The sequence below is a fragment of the Pongo pygmaeus genome, chromosome 6 (genome assembly GCF_028885625.2).
Source record: "Pongo pygmaeus isolate AG05252 chromosome 6, NHGRI_mPonPyg2-v2.0_pri, whole genome shotgun sequence".
In the NCBI taxonomy this organism is placed as follows: Eukaryota; Metazoa; Chordata; class Mammalia; order Primates; family Hominidae; genus Pongo; species Pongo pygmaeus.
Genome location: NC_072379.2, coordinates 115,991,588 through 116,010,254, shown reverse-complemented (window position 1 = coordinate 116,010,254; position 18,667 = coordinate 115,991,588). Strand labels below are relative to the sequence as shown.

Here is an 18,667-nt window from a genome sequence, read left to right as displayed (position 1 = left end):
GAAAGCACAGAACCTGGCATGTAATAGATGCTTAATAAAAGTTCCTTTCCCTTTTGTGAAGTTAAGATTATTTGTAACTCCGGTAACAGAGCTAGGCAGAAGTCCATCCAGCTGGAATTATTATTTAGGATTCAATCTGATCACTCCATCTATCTATAGAGTCATCTTCTATTCAGTTAACATACTAATAAAACCAGGCATACAGTATTTTTTAATTTACAAAATACTGTCAAATGTTTTATAATTTGATATGTCCAAAACCCCTGTAGGAATAAAAAATAGTATTCATATTTCTACTTTTCAGATGAGAAACTGGGTCTGAGAGGGATGGAGAGACTAAAGCAGGGTCATAGAATCGTGAAGTACTAGATCCTGGGAGTTCACATCTGCTCCTGTTCTCCCATGTGCCCTTGTCTACATTTCCATATTGCCTTTGTTGAGAATTTCTGAGAAAACAAACAGTATTTCTATATGTACGGGGGAAAAACCAGCAGCTAATACCTTTGGAAGGTAGTTTACTGATGATTTTTTTTTCCTTTGTGTGTGTCTTCACACATTTTCTAAAATGAATGTGTATCGGTTTTTAATGACAAGGAAAAGTTGTTTTCAGTGCTGAAAACCTAACTGCCAGTCATTGTGAGCACACCCAAACCAATTTAGCCTTCTTTTTGGAAGATTCGCAAAATTTCAACAAACAGCACTGCAACTTTCAGAGCTCTGTTCTTGTATTTTGGGACTAACTTTGGTTCAACAGTTATTTTATTAAGGAATTACTTTGGGAAAGGCATCGGTTTTGGTACTAAATCAAGGTGGGAAAGAATAAAACAAAGCAGCCCCTGACCATAAGAAACTAAATTTTAGTCAAGTAATACAATTGCAAGGCAAGCAATGCTATGTGGTATAATAACATAATCAGCCACAGGGCCAGTTAGCTGAGGAGATAATGGTTGTATCATAAAAAGAACTGGGTGTTTGGGCTGGAGATAAAAGATTTCCCATGGTTGAGATAGGGAAAGCACTTTCCAGGATGAAGGGACTTCAAGACAAAGACAGATATTGGAGCAGGAAGTGTATCATAAAGTTGAGGAATACAAGAACTCTAGGGTGGAGTTCAAGACTGAGAGTTAATAGGAACTGAGGCTGAAAATTCGAAATTTGAGTCCCAGCCAAATCTGGAGAGTCCTTTTTTTTTTTTTTTTTTTTTTTTTTTTTTTTTTTTTTTTTGAGACAGGGTCTCACTTTGTTACCCAGGCTGGAGTACGGTGGCGCAATCTCGGCTCACTGCAGCCTGGACCTCCTGGGCTCAAGCAATCCTCCCACCTCAGTCGCAGTAGCCGGGACTACAGGCACATGCCACCATGCCTGACTCATCTGGGGTGTTTCTTGTTTGTTTGTTTGTTTTTTGGTAGAGATGAGGTTTTGCCATGTTGCCCAGGCTGGTCTTGAACTCCTGGGCTCAAGGGATCTGCCCAACTTGTCCTCTCAAAGTGCTAGGATTACAGGCCTTGCCACGGCACCCAGCCTGGACAGTCTCAAATACTGTGCAGAGACATTTGGCTGCCACTGGGAAGGCAAGAGGAAAGCATTGAACAGTGGGAGAGAAAGTTAAATACTTGTTTAATTTTCATTCATTTGTTAGAGTCCACTTTGAAAGAGTGATAGCTATCAAAGTTCAAACTTTCTGTAATGTGTTTGAGTTCATGACTTAAAAAATTAACTGGGCAAGGTGGCATGCAACTGTAATCCCAGCTATTGGGGAGGCTGAGGTGGGAGGATCACTTGAGCTCAGGAGTTTGAGACCAGCTTGGGCAACATAGCAAGATCCCATATCAAAAAAAATAGATTTACTAGGAAAATTATGAGAAATTTGTATCTCTTTGAATTTTATTTTTAGCCTTAAATATACATATAAGTACTGATATAGTAAGCTTCTGGGTGTTTATTAATATTAAAAATTAGCATATGGCAAATGTGTTGATATTTACATTTTCAACATGATAGTTAATGTTATTATTGGCTACTCTACTCATTGGGAGCTCTTAGTTTAGGAGTTCTTGACTGAGGCATTATGGAGGATAAGGCCCTGGCATCAGAAAACTGGCTCTAATACTTGAGCAAAACCTTGCACAAGTTACCAAACTAGGGTTGCCATATAAAATGAAATACTTATGCATATACACCAGGTGGTAAGCAAGCCTCAAGGGTAGGTACCATTATTATACAGTTTGCATATGAGGAGACTGAGGTTTAGCAGGGTGGCCAGAATCAGCAAATAAATTGAATATATTTGCTCATTGAAATCATCTAAAATTCAAACTTGACTTGGCATCCTGTATTTTCTATGGAGAAGCTCAGAGGGTGAGGGGGTCCAAAATTTCTAGTTCCACTCACTATCCAAACAAGCACCACCGAAGGTCAGTGCTGTGGAGCACTAGGGCCTGCCCCTGAGCATGGCCTACCTGGGCACTGGGACAGACCAGATACTTCTAAGTTCCACCTGCAGAAAGTGCCTCAAAGTAAACAGAAGTGGATATTGTACTACATGTAAGTAAAACTTTACAAGCAAGCAAATCTAAATTCTAATAAAGACTTTAAAAAAAAAATTATTTTTGAGACAGGGTCTCACCCTGTCACCCAGGCTGGAGTGTGCAGTAGTGCAATCATGACTCACTGCACAGGGCTCAAGTGATCCTCCCACCTCAGCCTCCCAAGCAGCTCAGACCACAAGCATATGCCACTGTGCTCAACTAATTTTTTTTTCTTTTCTTTTTTTTTTTTTTTTTTTTATGTTTCGTAGAGACAGGGTCTTACTATGTTGCCCAGGGTGGTCTGAAACTCCTGGGCCCAAGTGATCCTCCTGTCATGGCCTCCCAAAATGCTAGGATTACGGGCATGAGCCACTGTGCATGGCCAAGACTTTAAAAAATTGATCCCTTGATGCTACTTAAAATAAATAAAAATAAACAAATAATGGGTCTGACCTAAGAGAACTGGGGCATGATGACAAAGAAATCACACTCTTAGAAAGTAGGGAATATCAATAGGAAAGAAAATGCCAAAGCCATACTGAACTGCAGAGCCACGTTGCTTTAACCTCCTATTCATCCTGACCCTCCCTTCAACAATCTTGAGCATCTTTATGGGGCATAAATTTCACTTAGTAGGTATTTGTTTACTTACTGGTCTCCTTAGTTCATAAAATGAAAAGCATTTTTAAAAGTTAGATCAGTTCTGCCAGCCTCACCTCTGTCTTGTTGGACCCCAAAATAATATGTGCTTGATATTAGAGATCTTTATTTATCATATGAACCAAAAACTAACCAGAAGTCAAGTCCTAAGATAGGGAATAACTCTTAACAAAATTGTTACTGTTCCATGTAAAGTTCTATTATTAGTGTAAAATGTTTTTTAGACTTGCCTCACTAGTCAATAAGAATTATTATATATATGGTTAGTCAACGGTAATGTTCTTGAATTCTACAAATGTAAATTCCACACCTTATATTTTCTAGCTAAGCCCACCCACAGTCACTGTTTTTAAAGAATGACAGTGCTCAAGAAATCACAATGTCTTATTTAAGTTAATAAATGTTTGCATAAGCAAATCAGCTGCACAGTTTTTAATAAAAATTTTTTGTCTTAGTTCCAGAGTGTGTATGTTTAAAAGGTATGAGTTGGCCCAATTTTCAGTAACTTCTGTCTTAGAGATGTGGACCTGTCAAAAGGATTCAATTGTTAATAAATGTACTTGGCTTCAAGCCAGCAGGTGAAAATTAAATAATATGTTTTCAATGAGAGTTTCCCTCAGGAAAACTGATATAGAACCAGAAATATATTAGTGACTTTGTAGAATATACCCAACTAAAAAGTGAAGTACTAACACTTCTTCAAATGCTCAAGTTTAACTAAATAATTTAGTGAAAACACAGTATATGGGGACCTAAAATAAATTCTAACTAGGATTTCTAAGACAAGTTGTTAAGTTGGCAAATATTTCACACAGCATAAAATGGACTGCCTTCTTTCTGATAGGAAGAAAATCAGTATGACATGACACAGGGTTCATAAACTTTGCAAAATGCAGGTACCTACAAGAAAAAAATTCTCATGTTCTGCAAAGAAGTTTTACAAAGACACTGTAAAGGCTGCTTGGGCTCAGTCTTCAGAAGAACTGACTTAAGAAACCAAAACTTCCTTAGGAGAAGTTTGCCTTTATAACTGGCAATATAATTCCTTTTAGACTATAATTAGATATGCAAACACTAAGTGTAAAAGCTTATAGAACTCACCGAATCCAAAGAACATGAGCCCCAGAGATTGGCAAACCCTAATATGAAAAACACCAGCAGAGTGATGTCGACTTTGGTGTCAGACAGGCTTGGCTTATATCCTGCCTGCCTGGGTTATCTCACTTACTGCCTGTGAGATCTAGGGCAAGCTCCTCTACTCCTGGGTGTTTCAATATCCTTATCTATAAAATGGGATAATAATAGTATATACTTTATGTGGTAGTGTGGACTAAATAAAAATAGTGAATATAAAGTGCTTAGCATGGTTTGATATATGGTAAGAACTTAAAGAATGTGATGCCTCAGTATTGTACTCTTAACACAAAGTTAGAGCAGAGAAATTTAAAATAGAATTGTTCCAGCCTACACAATGCACATATTTTCTTCTTCCATAGCTCTTTTTTTTAAACAGACTTCTGCGTCTGGTATAGAATGCTAATATCTAGAAGTTTGTTTAAAAGAAAAAAAGAACACTAAAAAATGGAAGTTTCTTAAATTTTAAAATTAGAAAATAGCCTCTGCAGGTCAAAGGCTTAAAATGCTCAAAATAAATAAAAAATGAAGGGCCACATAAAAAAATCTACTAAGATTTTAGCACTGAAGCAGTTATGAGCCTATTGAAGAGTTTTTGTTGAGAATAGTTATATATTAAGCTAAAAATGGTTTCTATGAAGCTAAACACCAAAAGAGTCCTGCTGTCCTTAGAAGTCATCAAAAAAACTACTTTTTTAGCATAGCTATGTCACATGAACAAGTATTTATTGACAGGATGCCACGTAGTAAAACTTAGGTGGGATTAAGGCACGTGGGGAGGAGTGGGGACTGATTAAGAATTGTGCTGGCCAGTTGGTGATACTAAGAACCATGGGGGCTGGGAGAATTGAAAACAGGAGCATACAAGAAGGCTGAAAGTGGAATCTTCACAGCGACCTGCATTAAGAATCAAAGAAGAGGGAAGTAGAACAAGAGACTTTTCAGGAAAGATTCAAGAGACAAAATAGAAACCAGGATGTGACTGTGTCATGGGCTATGGCCTTGAGATTCTGAAGGAAGCTTTCAGTATCCCACATTAGCAAGAGGCAGCAAGTCATTGTAATTGATTCTTATTCTAGTTCTTTCTCTTCCCATTGTAAAAACAGTGCTTGCACATAGTATCAGAAGCAACAGCTTGAGCAGTGCAGAAATGTATATCATAAATTGGTACCGTTTTCTCCCCTCACAGTCCTTGTCTCCTTCCAGAACATTTCAAAGTGCAAACTGACTCAAGAATGTGAATGAGACATGTAATGTTTCCCCTCTTCCTCCCAAACTTCGTTAAAATTGTAGTAATAGAAAAAAAATGGTTTAAATTGACAATAAGAAGAATAGTAAAAGAAATGAAAGAGCTGAATGAATTTCTGGAAAGTGGAAAGCAAATGAATAAATTGTAGCTCATAAAGAAGGATGGAGAAGCCACGGTCTAGAAGAATAAAAGCAAATGGGGCAACTGCCAACATGGGAGGCAAGAAGCCCTGAGAATGCCTCAGATATAAATAAGCCCTGGAGAGAAAGATAGGCCTGAAAATTGGGAATAACTGAAAATTCCATTGATGGAATAGGGAACCCCAACCCCTCCCTTCTACCCATGAGCAGAACTCCGGGGAGGTCGGTCATTTAACATCTCAGGCTTTCTGGAGTAAGAGTCTTCAGCATAAGAGCCCGTGTCCTGGGTGCAGTGGCACCTGCCTGTAGTCCCAACTATTTGGGAGGCTGAGGTAGGAGGATCACTCAAGCCCAGGAGTTCAAGGCTGTAGTGCCCTATTATGGTGCTTATGAATAGTCACTGCACTCCAGCCTGGGCAACACAGCAAGAGCTCATCTCAAAAAAGTAGTCATTGCCCTGCCAACTCACCAGAAAGCAACATTTTTTGGTCCACAAGCCCCACCTCTACAACCAGAGTTCCTAAATGCCTTTTTACTACTTCATTCTTAAATAGGAAGAGACTATCCAAGGATTATCATATATCAGATTCAATACAGCAGCGTGAAAGAAAAAGACAAATAAATTGCAGGAAAATTACTCCAGGAGAAAAAGCAGTAATTCAAGGATAAAAGAACTTTTTTATAGCCTAATGAGTCTCTTCACAGAAACATAATATTGACACCCACAAATAAGAATGGAAGCTTTGAAAAAGTGACGATTAGAGAAAAAGAAAAAAGAAAGAATTTGGAAGAGAAAGCCAAATAAACCTCTCAGAGAGTACATCAAAAAGCCCAAAAGATAAATGTTTAAGGAGGTCCATAAACGTCCCCTGCTTTTTTCCACTTGAGTTTGAAACCAACTGAAAAATGGATAAATGGATGGACTAAAAGTATCAGTTTTGTGATTGAAGAAAATGCTGCCCTAGAGGACGCGGGCTGGAAGCACAGTGCTCCCGAGCAGCCCAACCCTGAGCCAGGCAGACTTACCTGCCACAGGCTGGCCCTCGGAGCCCCTGCAGCAAGGGAGCTACATGCTAGATGGTAGGAGCTGATCACAACTCATTTCCACAGGCTACCAGATCCCCAAAGAGAAAGAACCCAGGCACACAAGCCCTACTCCTTCCTCTAAACTTACCAGTTGGACAAATCACTTATCTTCCTCTGGGTAGACATGAGTAAGGGGTTGGAAAGAGCCAGGAGTGTTACTCTGGTGGAATTTCTTCCTCAAGAAATAGGGAAGAAAGTATTGAAAACAGATGAGAGAAAACATAAGTGACATAGAGGACCAATTCCAAAATTTGGCAACCAGCTAATTAGAATGCCATTAAAAAAGAAAAAAATGACCAGGTGCGGTGGCTCACGCCTGTAATCCCAGCACTTTGGGAGGCCGAGGCAGGTGGATCACCTGAGGTCAGGAGTTCAAGATCAGCCTGGACAACATGGTGAAACCCCGTCTCTACTAAAAATACAAAAATTAGCCAGGAGTGGTGGTGCACACCTGTAATCCCAGCTACCTGAGAGGCTGAGGCAGGAGAGTCACTTGAACCTGGGAAGCGGAGTTGCAGTGAGCAGAGATCTCGCCATTACACTCCAGCCTGGCCAACAAGAGTGAAACTCTGTCTCAAAAAAAAAAATGTGGAGGAGAGGATTGAAAGGGCCTGCTGAGTGCTGAACAAGATTAATGGGGAATAATATTGTGATATTTCAGAACCCAAGAATAAGGGAATGATTCTGGGAGCTTTCGTAGGGGAAAAAATACAAAGTAAAATGAAAATAAGAACAAACCCATTTTCAAAGAATCCACCAGACTTCCCATATCAGACTTCCCATCTGCAACATTAGAAGCCAAAAGCCTGTGGAGATATACTTTCAAAGTTTTAAATCCAGAATTCTATACCCAGCCAAGCTATTAATCAAGTGTGAAGGCTAACTGAAGACATGTCAGACATGCAAGAATTCAGAAAATGCCTCCACCTTAAAGGAGTTATTCAACACTGTACTGCAGCAAAAAGGAGGAATACATCAAAAGAGAAAACATGGCATCTAGGATACAGCTTGTCCAGGCTAGCAGGGCATAACGTTAGGTCTGAGCTGTGGAGCCAGTCCTGGTTGGCACAAGAGGACGGAAGACTGTGGCTGCCCCCAGGAAATGAGGAGAAGTGACGAGCAGGTGGAACAATTGTGAGGGTGGAAAACATGAGGTGATAGCCAATGCAATTGTTAGCAAATAGAATGAGAAAACACCCAACTTCACTTTAAGAACATCCTTCATTGATACAAAGGTTTGTGATCTTGGATCAGAGATAATGAACTGCAATCCTGGCACAGTTCTTGGCTGTGCAGTTAATAATATTATGTAGATGTTTATTGTTTTAAAATTTTAGAATCAAAATTTACTTATAGTTACAGAACAGAGGTCCTCGACTTTAGTCACTCATCCTTTTATCATCCAGATAAAATGTCTCCAATCCCTCCCTCAGCAGCTGTGCATGGGAAACCACCCTCCCACCCCAACCAAGCTCCTTGCCCAGTGCCTCCGAAGACCCCAGGGGGAGTATCCTGCCGCTATAGCCTGTTGCCCTGGTGTGGCCCACTTATCCATTGATCCATTGGTATTTGGGTTGGACACTGGCCACCACCCATCTTTCATTCCCTCCAAAGCAGCACTAGCAGAGATTGTCACTGGTGACACATTTTCCTTGAGATTCTGATGTCTTGGAGGCATAGGGTAGGAAACAATCTCTAATCGAATAATGATTTCCCCATTCTTAGAAATGTAATGCCAGCTTCTGCCACAGGAATTCTTCACTGCTGTAACCCTCCATAGGCCCCAGACTCCTGCCACGGTGCAGGGATTTCTCACCTTCTCCTCTGCATCCCTGGGTCTGGATGATTCTGAACCCTGACTGCATATTAGAATCAATCAGCTGAGGAACCACAAGTACCTTCGAGGCCCAGGCCTTACGTCCACCCTAGGTTCTGATTCACCCAGTCTGGGGAGAGGCTGGAAATGATCCCCAGGTGATTTTAATATGTAGCCAGGAGTGACACCCACTGACCTGCCCTCTCCAATTGCGAGGAAGAAAGCCTCAAATTCCTGTTATTTTACTACAAGGAGTAATTTCACTTTTTTTGTTTCCCCCCTCTTTCAAGACCATGAAATCCCTCAAACTGTAGCCAGATTGTAAAAGAACATTTTTTTCCCTTTTTCCACCAGCTATACACACATATGCAGGCCTTTAAAAAGTGGATGATACCACATATATTGTTCTGCATTTTGCTTTTATCACTTGACTTTCTTTCCTCCCTGTAAGACTGACCTACTTCATTGTTCAGAGACCACATAATATTCCATTATTAAGCATATACCATAATTTGCTTAGCCATTTTCCTACTGATGTCATTTGGGTTTTTCCTCATATTTTGCTGTTACTAATTATGCAATAGCTGCATGAAGATCCATGTGGGTGTGTATCCTTCCAAGCTTGTGCAGATGTTTCCAGAGTGGAATCACCAGGTCAAGGACATGTACATTTAACATTTTTGCAGGTATTGCAAAAACACTCTTCATTTAAATGATGGATCACTATACTCCCCCACCAATGGTTTGTTAAAGCATCTCTTCACCTGGACTCTTACTAACACCAAACATTATCAGTCTTTTTACTATTTTACTATTTTTTATTCTTAAAATTTAAAAAATTGACATTTTTACTATTTTTGCTAGGCAAAAAAGTGTATTATTTCAGTTTGCATTTCTCCAATTACTAATGAAGGTGAACACCTTTTTGTCCTTTTGTTAGTACTTTGTATTTCTTCTGTGAATTGTCTAATACATTTTTAATGATTAGTTTGGAAGATGCAATGTAATCCCACATTATTTCTCTCTCTACTTCTTCTTCCTCCACTGCCCTATTATAACAGGTATGTAATATTTTAAGTCAATTCTTGATTATTCAAAAGAATGGAGGGGGACAGGCACGGTGGCTCACGACTGTAATTCTAGTACTTTGGGAGGCCGAGGCGGATGGATCACTTGAGGACCAGCCTGACCAACATGGAGAAACCCCGTCTCTACTAAAAATACAAAAAAATAGTGAGGCATGGTGGCATGCACCTGTAATTCCAGCTACTCGGGAGGCTGAGGCAGAAGAATCACTTGAACCCAGGAGGTGGAGGTTGCAGTGAGCTGAGATCGCACCATTGCACTCCAGCCTGGGCGACAAGAGCAAGACTCTGTCTCAAAAAAAAAAAAAAAAAAAAAAAATGGAGGGAAACAGAATGCATAATTCAAAATCACAATTCAAATCATAATTCAAAATCACAATGTGATTTATAGTAGAATTTTAAGTGTGTTTTTAGAAATAGCACAGATCTGAGATTCACATCTTTGTTCTACCTCTAAATAGCTGGGTGACCAGGGATTTTCCTTTCCTTGCAGAGCCCTGGTTTTCATAAGCATAGAATGGGAATGATAACTTACTTTGCCTGATGGTGATAATTAGATAATGTGTGTAAACCACCTGGTGTGGAGCCTGGCACATAGTTAAGCACTCACTCAATACATGGTTGTTATTGTTATCATGTTATAACATTTGAATACTGGAGTTGTTCTAAACTAGGAATCCTCATTGTGAGTTTCTTGCCCTCATATCCTTACTCTTACCTCAGTTACTCTTGAAAACAGAAAGCGTCAGCTTACATCCCCTTCCCTCTGCCTCTCTGATTGAGTACAGTTTTGTCCACTTCAAGGTTAAGGGTTTGAATTTCAAGTCTGCAAACCCAGTACATAGAAGAGATGAAGGTAGCCCCAAACTGCAATTGAGTACTGAACACTCTGTGCGTTAACAGTGGGTGCTGGAGACGTGAGCAAGCCCAATACTAGAGATGCTGTCTCAGTTTCCTCCCAGGTTAATTGTCAGATAAAGCCTGTCATTAATCCACAACCAAGAAGTGACCATGGTACCTGTTGAAATACTTTCTGCTACAAGTAACAGATCCCAAAGGCACTAAAAAAAGGAGGAAAGTCTACTAACTTGGATCACAAAAAGTCTGGCGGTAGGGCAGGTCCAAAGTGGGCTCATCGAGCAGCTCAGCAGCATCCCCAGAACCCAGATCTTCACATCTGTCAAGTGTGCCTGCAGCTTGCTGCCTGTCGGCATTGCTGCCCTCAGTTTGCAGAGAGGCTGCTACAGAAACCAGCATCTAGAGACAGAGACAAGGTATTTCTCTTTATGTGCCTCTTTTATTTTATTATATGTTATTTTTGAGACAAGGTCTCACTCTGTTACCCAGGCTAGAGTACAGTGATGCAATCATAGCTCACTGCAGCCTCGAACACCAGACTCAAGCAATCCTCCCACCTCAGCCTCCCGAGTAGCTGAGACCATAGGCAATTGCCACCACCTCCGGCTAGTTTTTTCTTTTTTTGTAGAAACAGGGTCTCACTATGTTGCACAGGCTGTTCTTGAACTCCTGGGATCAAGTGATCCTCCTGCCTCGGCCTCCCAAAGTGCTGGGATTACAGGCATAAGCCACCATGCCCTCCCCCCCCGCCCACGTGTCTCTTTTAAAGAGTGAAGAAACATGGCCAGGTGCGATGGCTCATGCCTGTAATCCCAGCACTTTGGGAGGCCAAGGCAGGTGGATCACAAGGGCAAGAGATCAAGACCATCCTGGCCAACATGGTGAAACCCCATCTCTACTAAAAATACAAAACTTAGCCAGGCGTGGTGACCCGCGCCTGTAGTCCCAGCTACTCGGGAGGCTGAGGCAGGAGAATCGCTTGAACCAGGGAGGCAGAGGTTGCAGTGAGCTGAGATCATACCACTGCACTCCAGCCTGGCGACAGAGCAAGACACAGTCTCAAAAATAAAATAAATAAATAAAAAATAAAGTGAAGAAACATTTTTTACAAGACTCCTAAGAGATTTCTCCTATCATAGGATTGGCCCAAACTGAATCAGCACATGCTCCAAGCTGGAAAAAAGTTAGTGGCAAGACAGTGAAATTACTATTAGCGATTTAGACTAGTCTGGGGTCAGAAGTCCTTTGTAACACAAAGGTGCCCAACACCTGAACAAAAACTGTTAGCAAGGAAGGGAGGAGGTTGCACAGATGATCCTGTCACCACCACTTTTTTTTAAGGATTTATAATGTTATTTTTAAGATCCAATTTTAAATTAATATGCAAATTCTTCAATTAATTATATAAAAATATCAGTTTTGAAGTTTACGATCTGGAAATTCAATACTAGAAAGGGAGGGCAGACCAGATGCATTGGCTCACACCTATAATCCCTCACCATTTTGGGAGGCTGAGATGGGAAGATTACTTGAACTCAAGACTTAGGGACCAGCCTCAGCAACACAGTGAGAACCCCCATCTCTACAAAACATTTTTAAAAATTAGCTGGGCATGGTGGCATGCACCTGTAGTCCTAGCTATGCAGGAGCCTGAGGCAGGAGGATCGCTTGAGCCCAGGAGTTCAAGGCTGCAGTGAGCTACAGTCACACCACTGCACTCCAGCCTGGGCAGCAGGGTGAGATTCTGTCTCAAAAAAAAAAAAAGAAAGAAAGAAGAGGAGGAGCAGTAATATTTCCTGTCATTTTTAAAGCTAGGAATATTACTTATGATTAAATAACCTAGATTTAAAAAGAATAAACTTGAAAGAATGAGCATTCATATTTAATTCCTAAGTACTTGATGCGGAGTGAGTTTTGTGTGGTGCTCTCCAAGATCTTAGGAGGGACAGCTCCTGGGCAGGTGACAGCCACATGGGGAAGAGTGGTGGAGCCCAGATGGCACTCCCAGGGTTGTGTCTGTGGCAGAGGCCTGCCATCCAGGCCATCCTGTGAGCCTCCGACCAAACACTCATAATATAAAGATGGGGGTGGGGCACATGGGGCAGTGTAATTCCGAAGAGGAAGTTCATTCTAAGACATCCTTTAAAGATGCCCAGGTCCCTGTAACTGGGAGAGCCAAGCTAAGCACATGCTTCCTGCTCACTTCTCCATCCTTGCCTTCCAGGGCTGGCTCGTGCTGAGGAGGATAGATTTCAAATGTAGTGGGTGCCCATCCACAACGGAGGTGGGGGTAAAGTGGGAAAAACACCTACTGCCAAGGCCTGACCTGGGGACAGTGGGAGTGAATTCCTATTACTGAGCTTGGGCAAGTCACCTGCCTTCCCCATCCCTGGTTCCTCATCTATAAAATGGGAAGAGCAGTAGATCAAAGTTGTTGTGAGGACTAGGGGTGCTAATAATCTCTTCACTTGGGTGAGCAAAGGAGAAAATGGGCCAGGGCAGGATAACTCTCACCAAATTGCTTTGGGGAAAGTGCTGCTCTGCTGGCTCATGAAAACAAAGCAGAAGCTTCCCTGGAAGTTTCAGGCCCACCTGTCCCCTCTCCTCTCCACAGGCCTCGCACCCACAGAAAAGGGGTCTCCATATTGGGAGCCAGCCGAGATGAGCTTGTCCCAGTTTCCTTTGCTTCCTCTCTAAGAAAGATCAGAGCAAACCCACCCCTGTCATCTAAGCTGAATCTCCCCATGTTACTATCAGCCTCAGGGTCACTAACTAACTTTGCAGTACAGCCTGGCTCTGTCTTTTCCTGGCTGTGTAACTTTGGGCGAGTGCTTCCACCTCTCTCAGCCTTGCTTCTCAGTCATCTGCAAAATAAATACAGTAGCATAGGATTGCTGTAATACAATTACCATGATTGGTTTATTGAAGGATTCGGACTTAGCAGTTATTTTGTTAATTTAATTTGCATAATAGCATACATTTTTATATTATTTTATTTTAAACTGGACAGCATTAATTGGATAGTATACATTTTTAATATAATAAAGCTCTATTTATTTAGAAAATAATTCAATCCCTCACTCTTCTAACTGGCCACATGCCCTGTTAAATAGTGAGGTTTCTGTTATACTGATAGCCAGTGGGGTACACAGTTAGGTGCTATCCCTCCCCTCTCCACCCACTGCCCCTGCCTGCTGCAGTCAGGGCAGGTGGCTAATGTGGCTAACAAGTGACAAGCAATGCTTCAACATCTCCCAGTCACTTGCCCCAGGATCCAGCATCCTGAGAGTCACTTCTGGACTGCTGGGAGGTAAGGAGAGTTGTAGCATGTGTCACCTGCTCGAACCTCACTGAACTTGCCCCTGTGTTTTTCGGCAGGCTGTAAAGCGGTTCTTGAAACAAGAGTGCAAGTGCCACGGGGTGAGCGGCTCATGTACTCTCAGGACATGCTGGCTGGCCATGGCCGACTTCAGGAAAACAGGCGATTATCTCTGGAGGAAGTACAATGGGGCCATCCAGGTGGTCATGAACCAGGATGGCACAGGTTTCACTGTGGCTAACGAGAGGTTTAAGAAGCCAACAAAAAATGACCTCGTGTATTTTGAGAATTCTCCAGACTACTGTATCAGGGACCGAGAGGCAGGTAAGTTCAAAAGACTTTCTTCATAGCACCTAATTCTTTCAACAATTGGTACTCCACAATTTAAATAAGGTTCTTTATTTTCAGCCTGCTCTCTTTAGGTTCAAAGCTCACGATCCTTATCATTCTTATTGAAACTACACAAGGCTGGACACAGTGGCTCATGCCTGTAATCCCAGCACTTTGGGAGGCTGAGATGGGCAGATTGCTTGAGCTCAGGAGTTCAAGAAAAGCCTGGGCCACTCTATCTCTACCAAAAATGCAAAAAATTAGCTGGGCATGGTGGTGCGCATCTGTGGTCCAGCTACTCAGGAGGCTGAGGTGCACTCCAGCCTGGGTGACAGAGTGAACTCCATCGCAAAAAAAGAATAAAGAAAAGAAAAGAAACTGCACAGAGAGCTCTCCTAAGTAACTGGAGAAATGGATTGACAGTGCACAGATTCCGGAAAAACTGAAACCCCACGATGTCTAGGGCAAAAAGTCAAGATACGCAGATTAGCAAAATTCTTCAGCTTGGGCAGGTTTCTAGTTAGTGAACTATGCACACTAGGGAGAGCAGCCCAGCATCTTTCATGTGATCCTGAAGCTGAGAGGAGGATACATTAAATCCCACCACTGTGACTATGGAAAATGGTCCCAGGGCTTTAAATTTAGACTCTTCTGAAATCTGCCCTACTTCACCTTCCCTGCTCTTTTCAATATGCTTAGAAATTGCCAAAGATAAAAAGCAAGAATTTATCCCCACTCTCTTGGCTATAGGTGGGCAGTGTATAATAAAGGCTGTGTCAGAGGCCCTTCATTTATTAAAGCCACACCATTCCCTTCCAGATGGTACCTTCTCCATCCCTCAAAGAACAGCTCTGTCAGCCTCAATACCGCAGCTGTCCCACCTATCTGGTTTACACATGTTCATGCTCTACCTCTCACTCCTCCTGATCAACCCTGAGCTCCAGGTTTAGCTCATTCTTTGTAAAGATTCTAGTGCAAAATAAGAATGAGTACAAGTCTAAATTCATAGGAGGTGATGGGAGTCCACAGCCCAAGTCAATTTCTAAGACTTGGTACAAAGCAAAGGAATTTATTATCAGAAAAAAAATCCTCTTAGAGTCTGATTTTTTTTTTATTTCAAAGTAATTGTAAAGGCACCAATAAAATGGTATGGATGGCAGCCAGCTGTCAGTTAGATTGACCAAGAGGCAAGGTTACCAGGGAATGTCACAAGGAAGCCAAAGCCTTTTTTTGCCCCTGAGTGGTTGAATTGCCTTCATGGTTTGATGAGCTAGTTCTCTGCAGCATTTGAGCAGGTTGCTACATGCAGCCCAGGGATTAATGACAACTGAGCAGAGGACCAGATGCTGTGCCGCACTGCATTCCTGACATGCTTTGGGACCTCTAACAAGTCATCCTACCTGTCAGGCCAAAGTTATAGCCAAATCACCATGAAACCTGTGTTTGGATACAGGATTGTCCCAGGGGTCTGACCCCTCTCTACCAGTCACTAGCTGTTTAACCTCAGGCTTCTCACACTGAGCATGGAGATGCTGCTGTCTTGATCATTTAAGTCCTATGCATTGACTCCTGTGCACTGGGTACTAGGCTGAGATCCTTGCACACATGGTCTTATTTTATCCTTACAGTAGGATCCTAACAGCAGCCCTATGACAGCAATACATTGAAACTTGTTACTAACCAGAAAAAATGGAATAAGAGGTGGCTCCTAGATGATCAACACCAACCAAGAACCACATTCACATCTTACTTTTTAAGTCAGATAAGCAACCCTAGATATCACCTTCTCCATTGTACAGATAAGAAAAGTGAATGACCTGCTCACGATCTCACTGGTAGGAGAGGGTGGATGTCTGATCCCTTGGCCTGTGCTTCGACACATTAGACACTTGCCCCTGCCTGCCTCCAAGGACACATATGTGAAAAGGCCTTGGGGAGCAAAAACCTTATTTCAAATATAAGAGGACCCTCTTCCCCAGCATGTCTTTTCTGGTTCTTTGGATTGAAGCAGTTTGCACAGGGAAGCAGGCTGGTGTACCTGAGGAATACGTACTGCCTTAGGTGTAACAGGTATGACATTTATTGTAATGAAATATAGGCCATATTTTTTTTTACCCGTAGAGGTGATTCTGAATCTAATCCCTGTTGCCTCTTCAAGTTACTAAGTTATTCTTGCGTACTCTGCTTTTTCAACTCTTTGTATTAGAAAGAAATTCTGTTTCTTAATCCTAAAATAGCAGATATATCTGTGGTACCCATCACATGCCAGGGCTGCAGCTACATTCTCTCATTGATTCTCACAGAAAGTCTATAAGGTGAGTATGTTATTATCCCATTTTATGGGAGGAAACTGAGGCTCTAAGAGGTTAAAGATTTTCCCTACCCACTTGTGGTTAGTAAGAGGCAGAGCAGGGACTTAAACCTGAGCCTGGCTGTCTTGTCTCGTCTCGTCTCGTCTCATCTTGTCTCGTCTCGTCTCTCTTCTCTTCTCTTTTCTTTTCTTTTTTTGAGACAGAGTCTCGCTCTGTTGGCCAGGCTGGAGTGCAGTGGCACGATTTTGGCTCACTGCAACCTCCGCCTCCTGGGCTCAAGCAATTCTCCTGCCTCAGCCTCCCGAGTAGATGTGGTTACAGGCATGTGTCACCACGCCCGGCTAATTTTTGTATTTTTAGTAGAGACGGGGTTTCACCATGTTGGCCAGGCTGGTCTCGAACTCCTGACTTCAAGTGATCCACCTGCCTCAGCCTCCCAAAGTGCTGGGATTACAGGCGTGAGCCACTGCACCTGGCTGTGGCTGTCTTTTCAACAACCATTTTACTCTGCCTCTCGCTGCACACAGCCGCAGGTGCTGGCTTTCTGAAGGAAGCTATATAACTTATTTTCTCTCTTATTTATCTTCTGTCTTAGACAAATTTTAGCTTATCTGACTTTAAAAAATATGAAATTGGTTCTCAGTTGGTGTTGATTAACCAAGATCTATCCTATTCTTTTTTTTTTTTTTTTTTTAGTTGCCAGTTCCAATGTATTGGATCAGATTTCCAGTAAGATTCCTAGATTATTTATAAATTATTTGAACTGTACTTAGTTAATGTCCTTTTTGGCTGAGCCTAAGAAAATGCCAAAGTGGTTGATGCAAACCTTGCAATATTTCTTTTTAATTCTGTTGACCATCAGATGAGTAAAAATATGATTTAGGATATTTGATATTATGTAAGCACAAGTCCAGATAGTTAAAATTTTTTTTATTGTATATATTTGGAGTCATATGCAATTAGCCACATGTATGAGATGTATGAGATGCAAGTTTTAACTGAGAAAACCCGCTTCCACCCATATGGCTGCTGAGGGCCTTGCTCTTGGTTATGTGACTAACAGCCTTTTAAAGATGAGGCTTGGCCAGGCACAGTGGCTCATGCCTATAATCCCAGCACCTTGGGAGACTGAGGCGGGAGGATAACTTGAGGCCAGGAGTTCAAACTCAGCCTGGGTAACATAGTAAGAGACCCCATCTCTAAAAAATAAAAAATAAATAAAGTTGAGGTTTTATCCTGGCCATTTTCTACTAGAAATTTCTGTAGCATGTGCTCTAGCAAGTCAGTCATCCTGGAGAGAACAGAGTCATCCTGGAGTGTCCTCTAACCTCTGGTTAGTAGAGGCAGGGGCTGTAACAGAGAATCTGAGACCTGTAAGAAGGGGGCTTTCTGCCTTTAACTCAGTGGGATCTGGGAGCCTCTCTCTTCTCAAAATGAAGGTGTTGGGTCAGTGTATCATCTTCTCAGTCTGCACTGAAGAGCCACCAGCATGCACACATTATTGAGTAAGCACACCACCAAGGCCCCCCCAACCCCACCGTGCTAAAATCCTATTGCATTAGGAAAGGCCTGTTTTCTGGTAAACGGAACTCTCACATGTTCAAAATGGGCTATCATCCTGGGATAGCCAGGCTCCAAAACAAGTCAAAAGTTTGCAGTCAAATTTAAATCAAGTAATTAATATAGAATTTCTTGTTTTTCATTTTTTCTTTTAAAATCAGCATTAACCCTTCCTGACATTACATCTCATACTGCTCACTCTACTTTGTTGTGGTTATTTTGTTTGGTTTTGCTTCTTTCTTTGCTTTCCATCGTTGTTTTTGTTTTTAAATCATGCACACTTAATATTCAACTTAGTGGGCGCCTTCTACTTGCCAGCACTGGGGAAGCAATGGTGGTGAGGAGGTTGAACATTATTAGGGAATCAGTATTTGGAACTGACTGGCTTTACTCTTGCTGGTCAGCAACTGCTTCCTGTCCAGGGTAGCCTGTTGACTGATGTGAGCTGGCTTGTTTTATCAATTAGCTTTGTGCAACTGATGCAGTCTAAAGGTCTAGTCTACTTTTTTCCGAAGGAAGTGGCTCTTCAGAAACCTATTGAACCAGCATCTTAGGGAGCTGTTCCCAAAATTATATGTTTTTCTGTTTTT

The 18,667-nt window shown here is 41.8% G+C and overlaps 1 protein-coding gene across 1 annotated transcript in view; it reads left to right on the top strand.

Annotated features, from left to right (window-relative positions):
* WNT2 (Wnt family member 2) overlaps window positions 1–18,667 on the top strand; it is a 45,759-nt gene that overhangs the window by 11,478 nt on the left and 15,614 nt on the right. Inside the window, exon 4 of the mRNA XM_054495542.2 lies at window positions 13,935–14,199. Within this exon, the coding sequence (XP_054351517.1) occupies window positions 13,935–14,199 (265 nt within the window). The remainder of the gene's footprint in view (window positions 1–13,934; window positions 14,200–18,667) is intronic.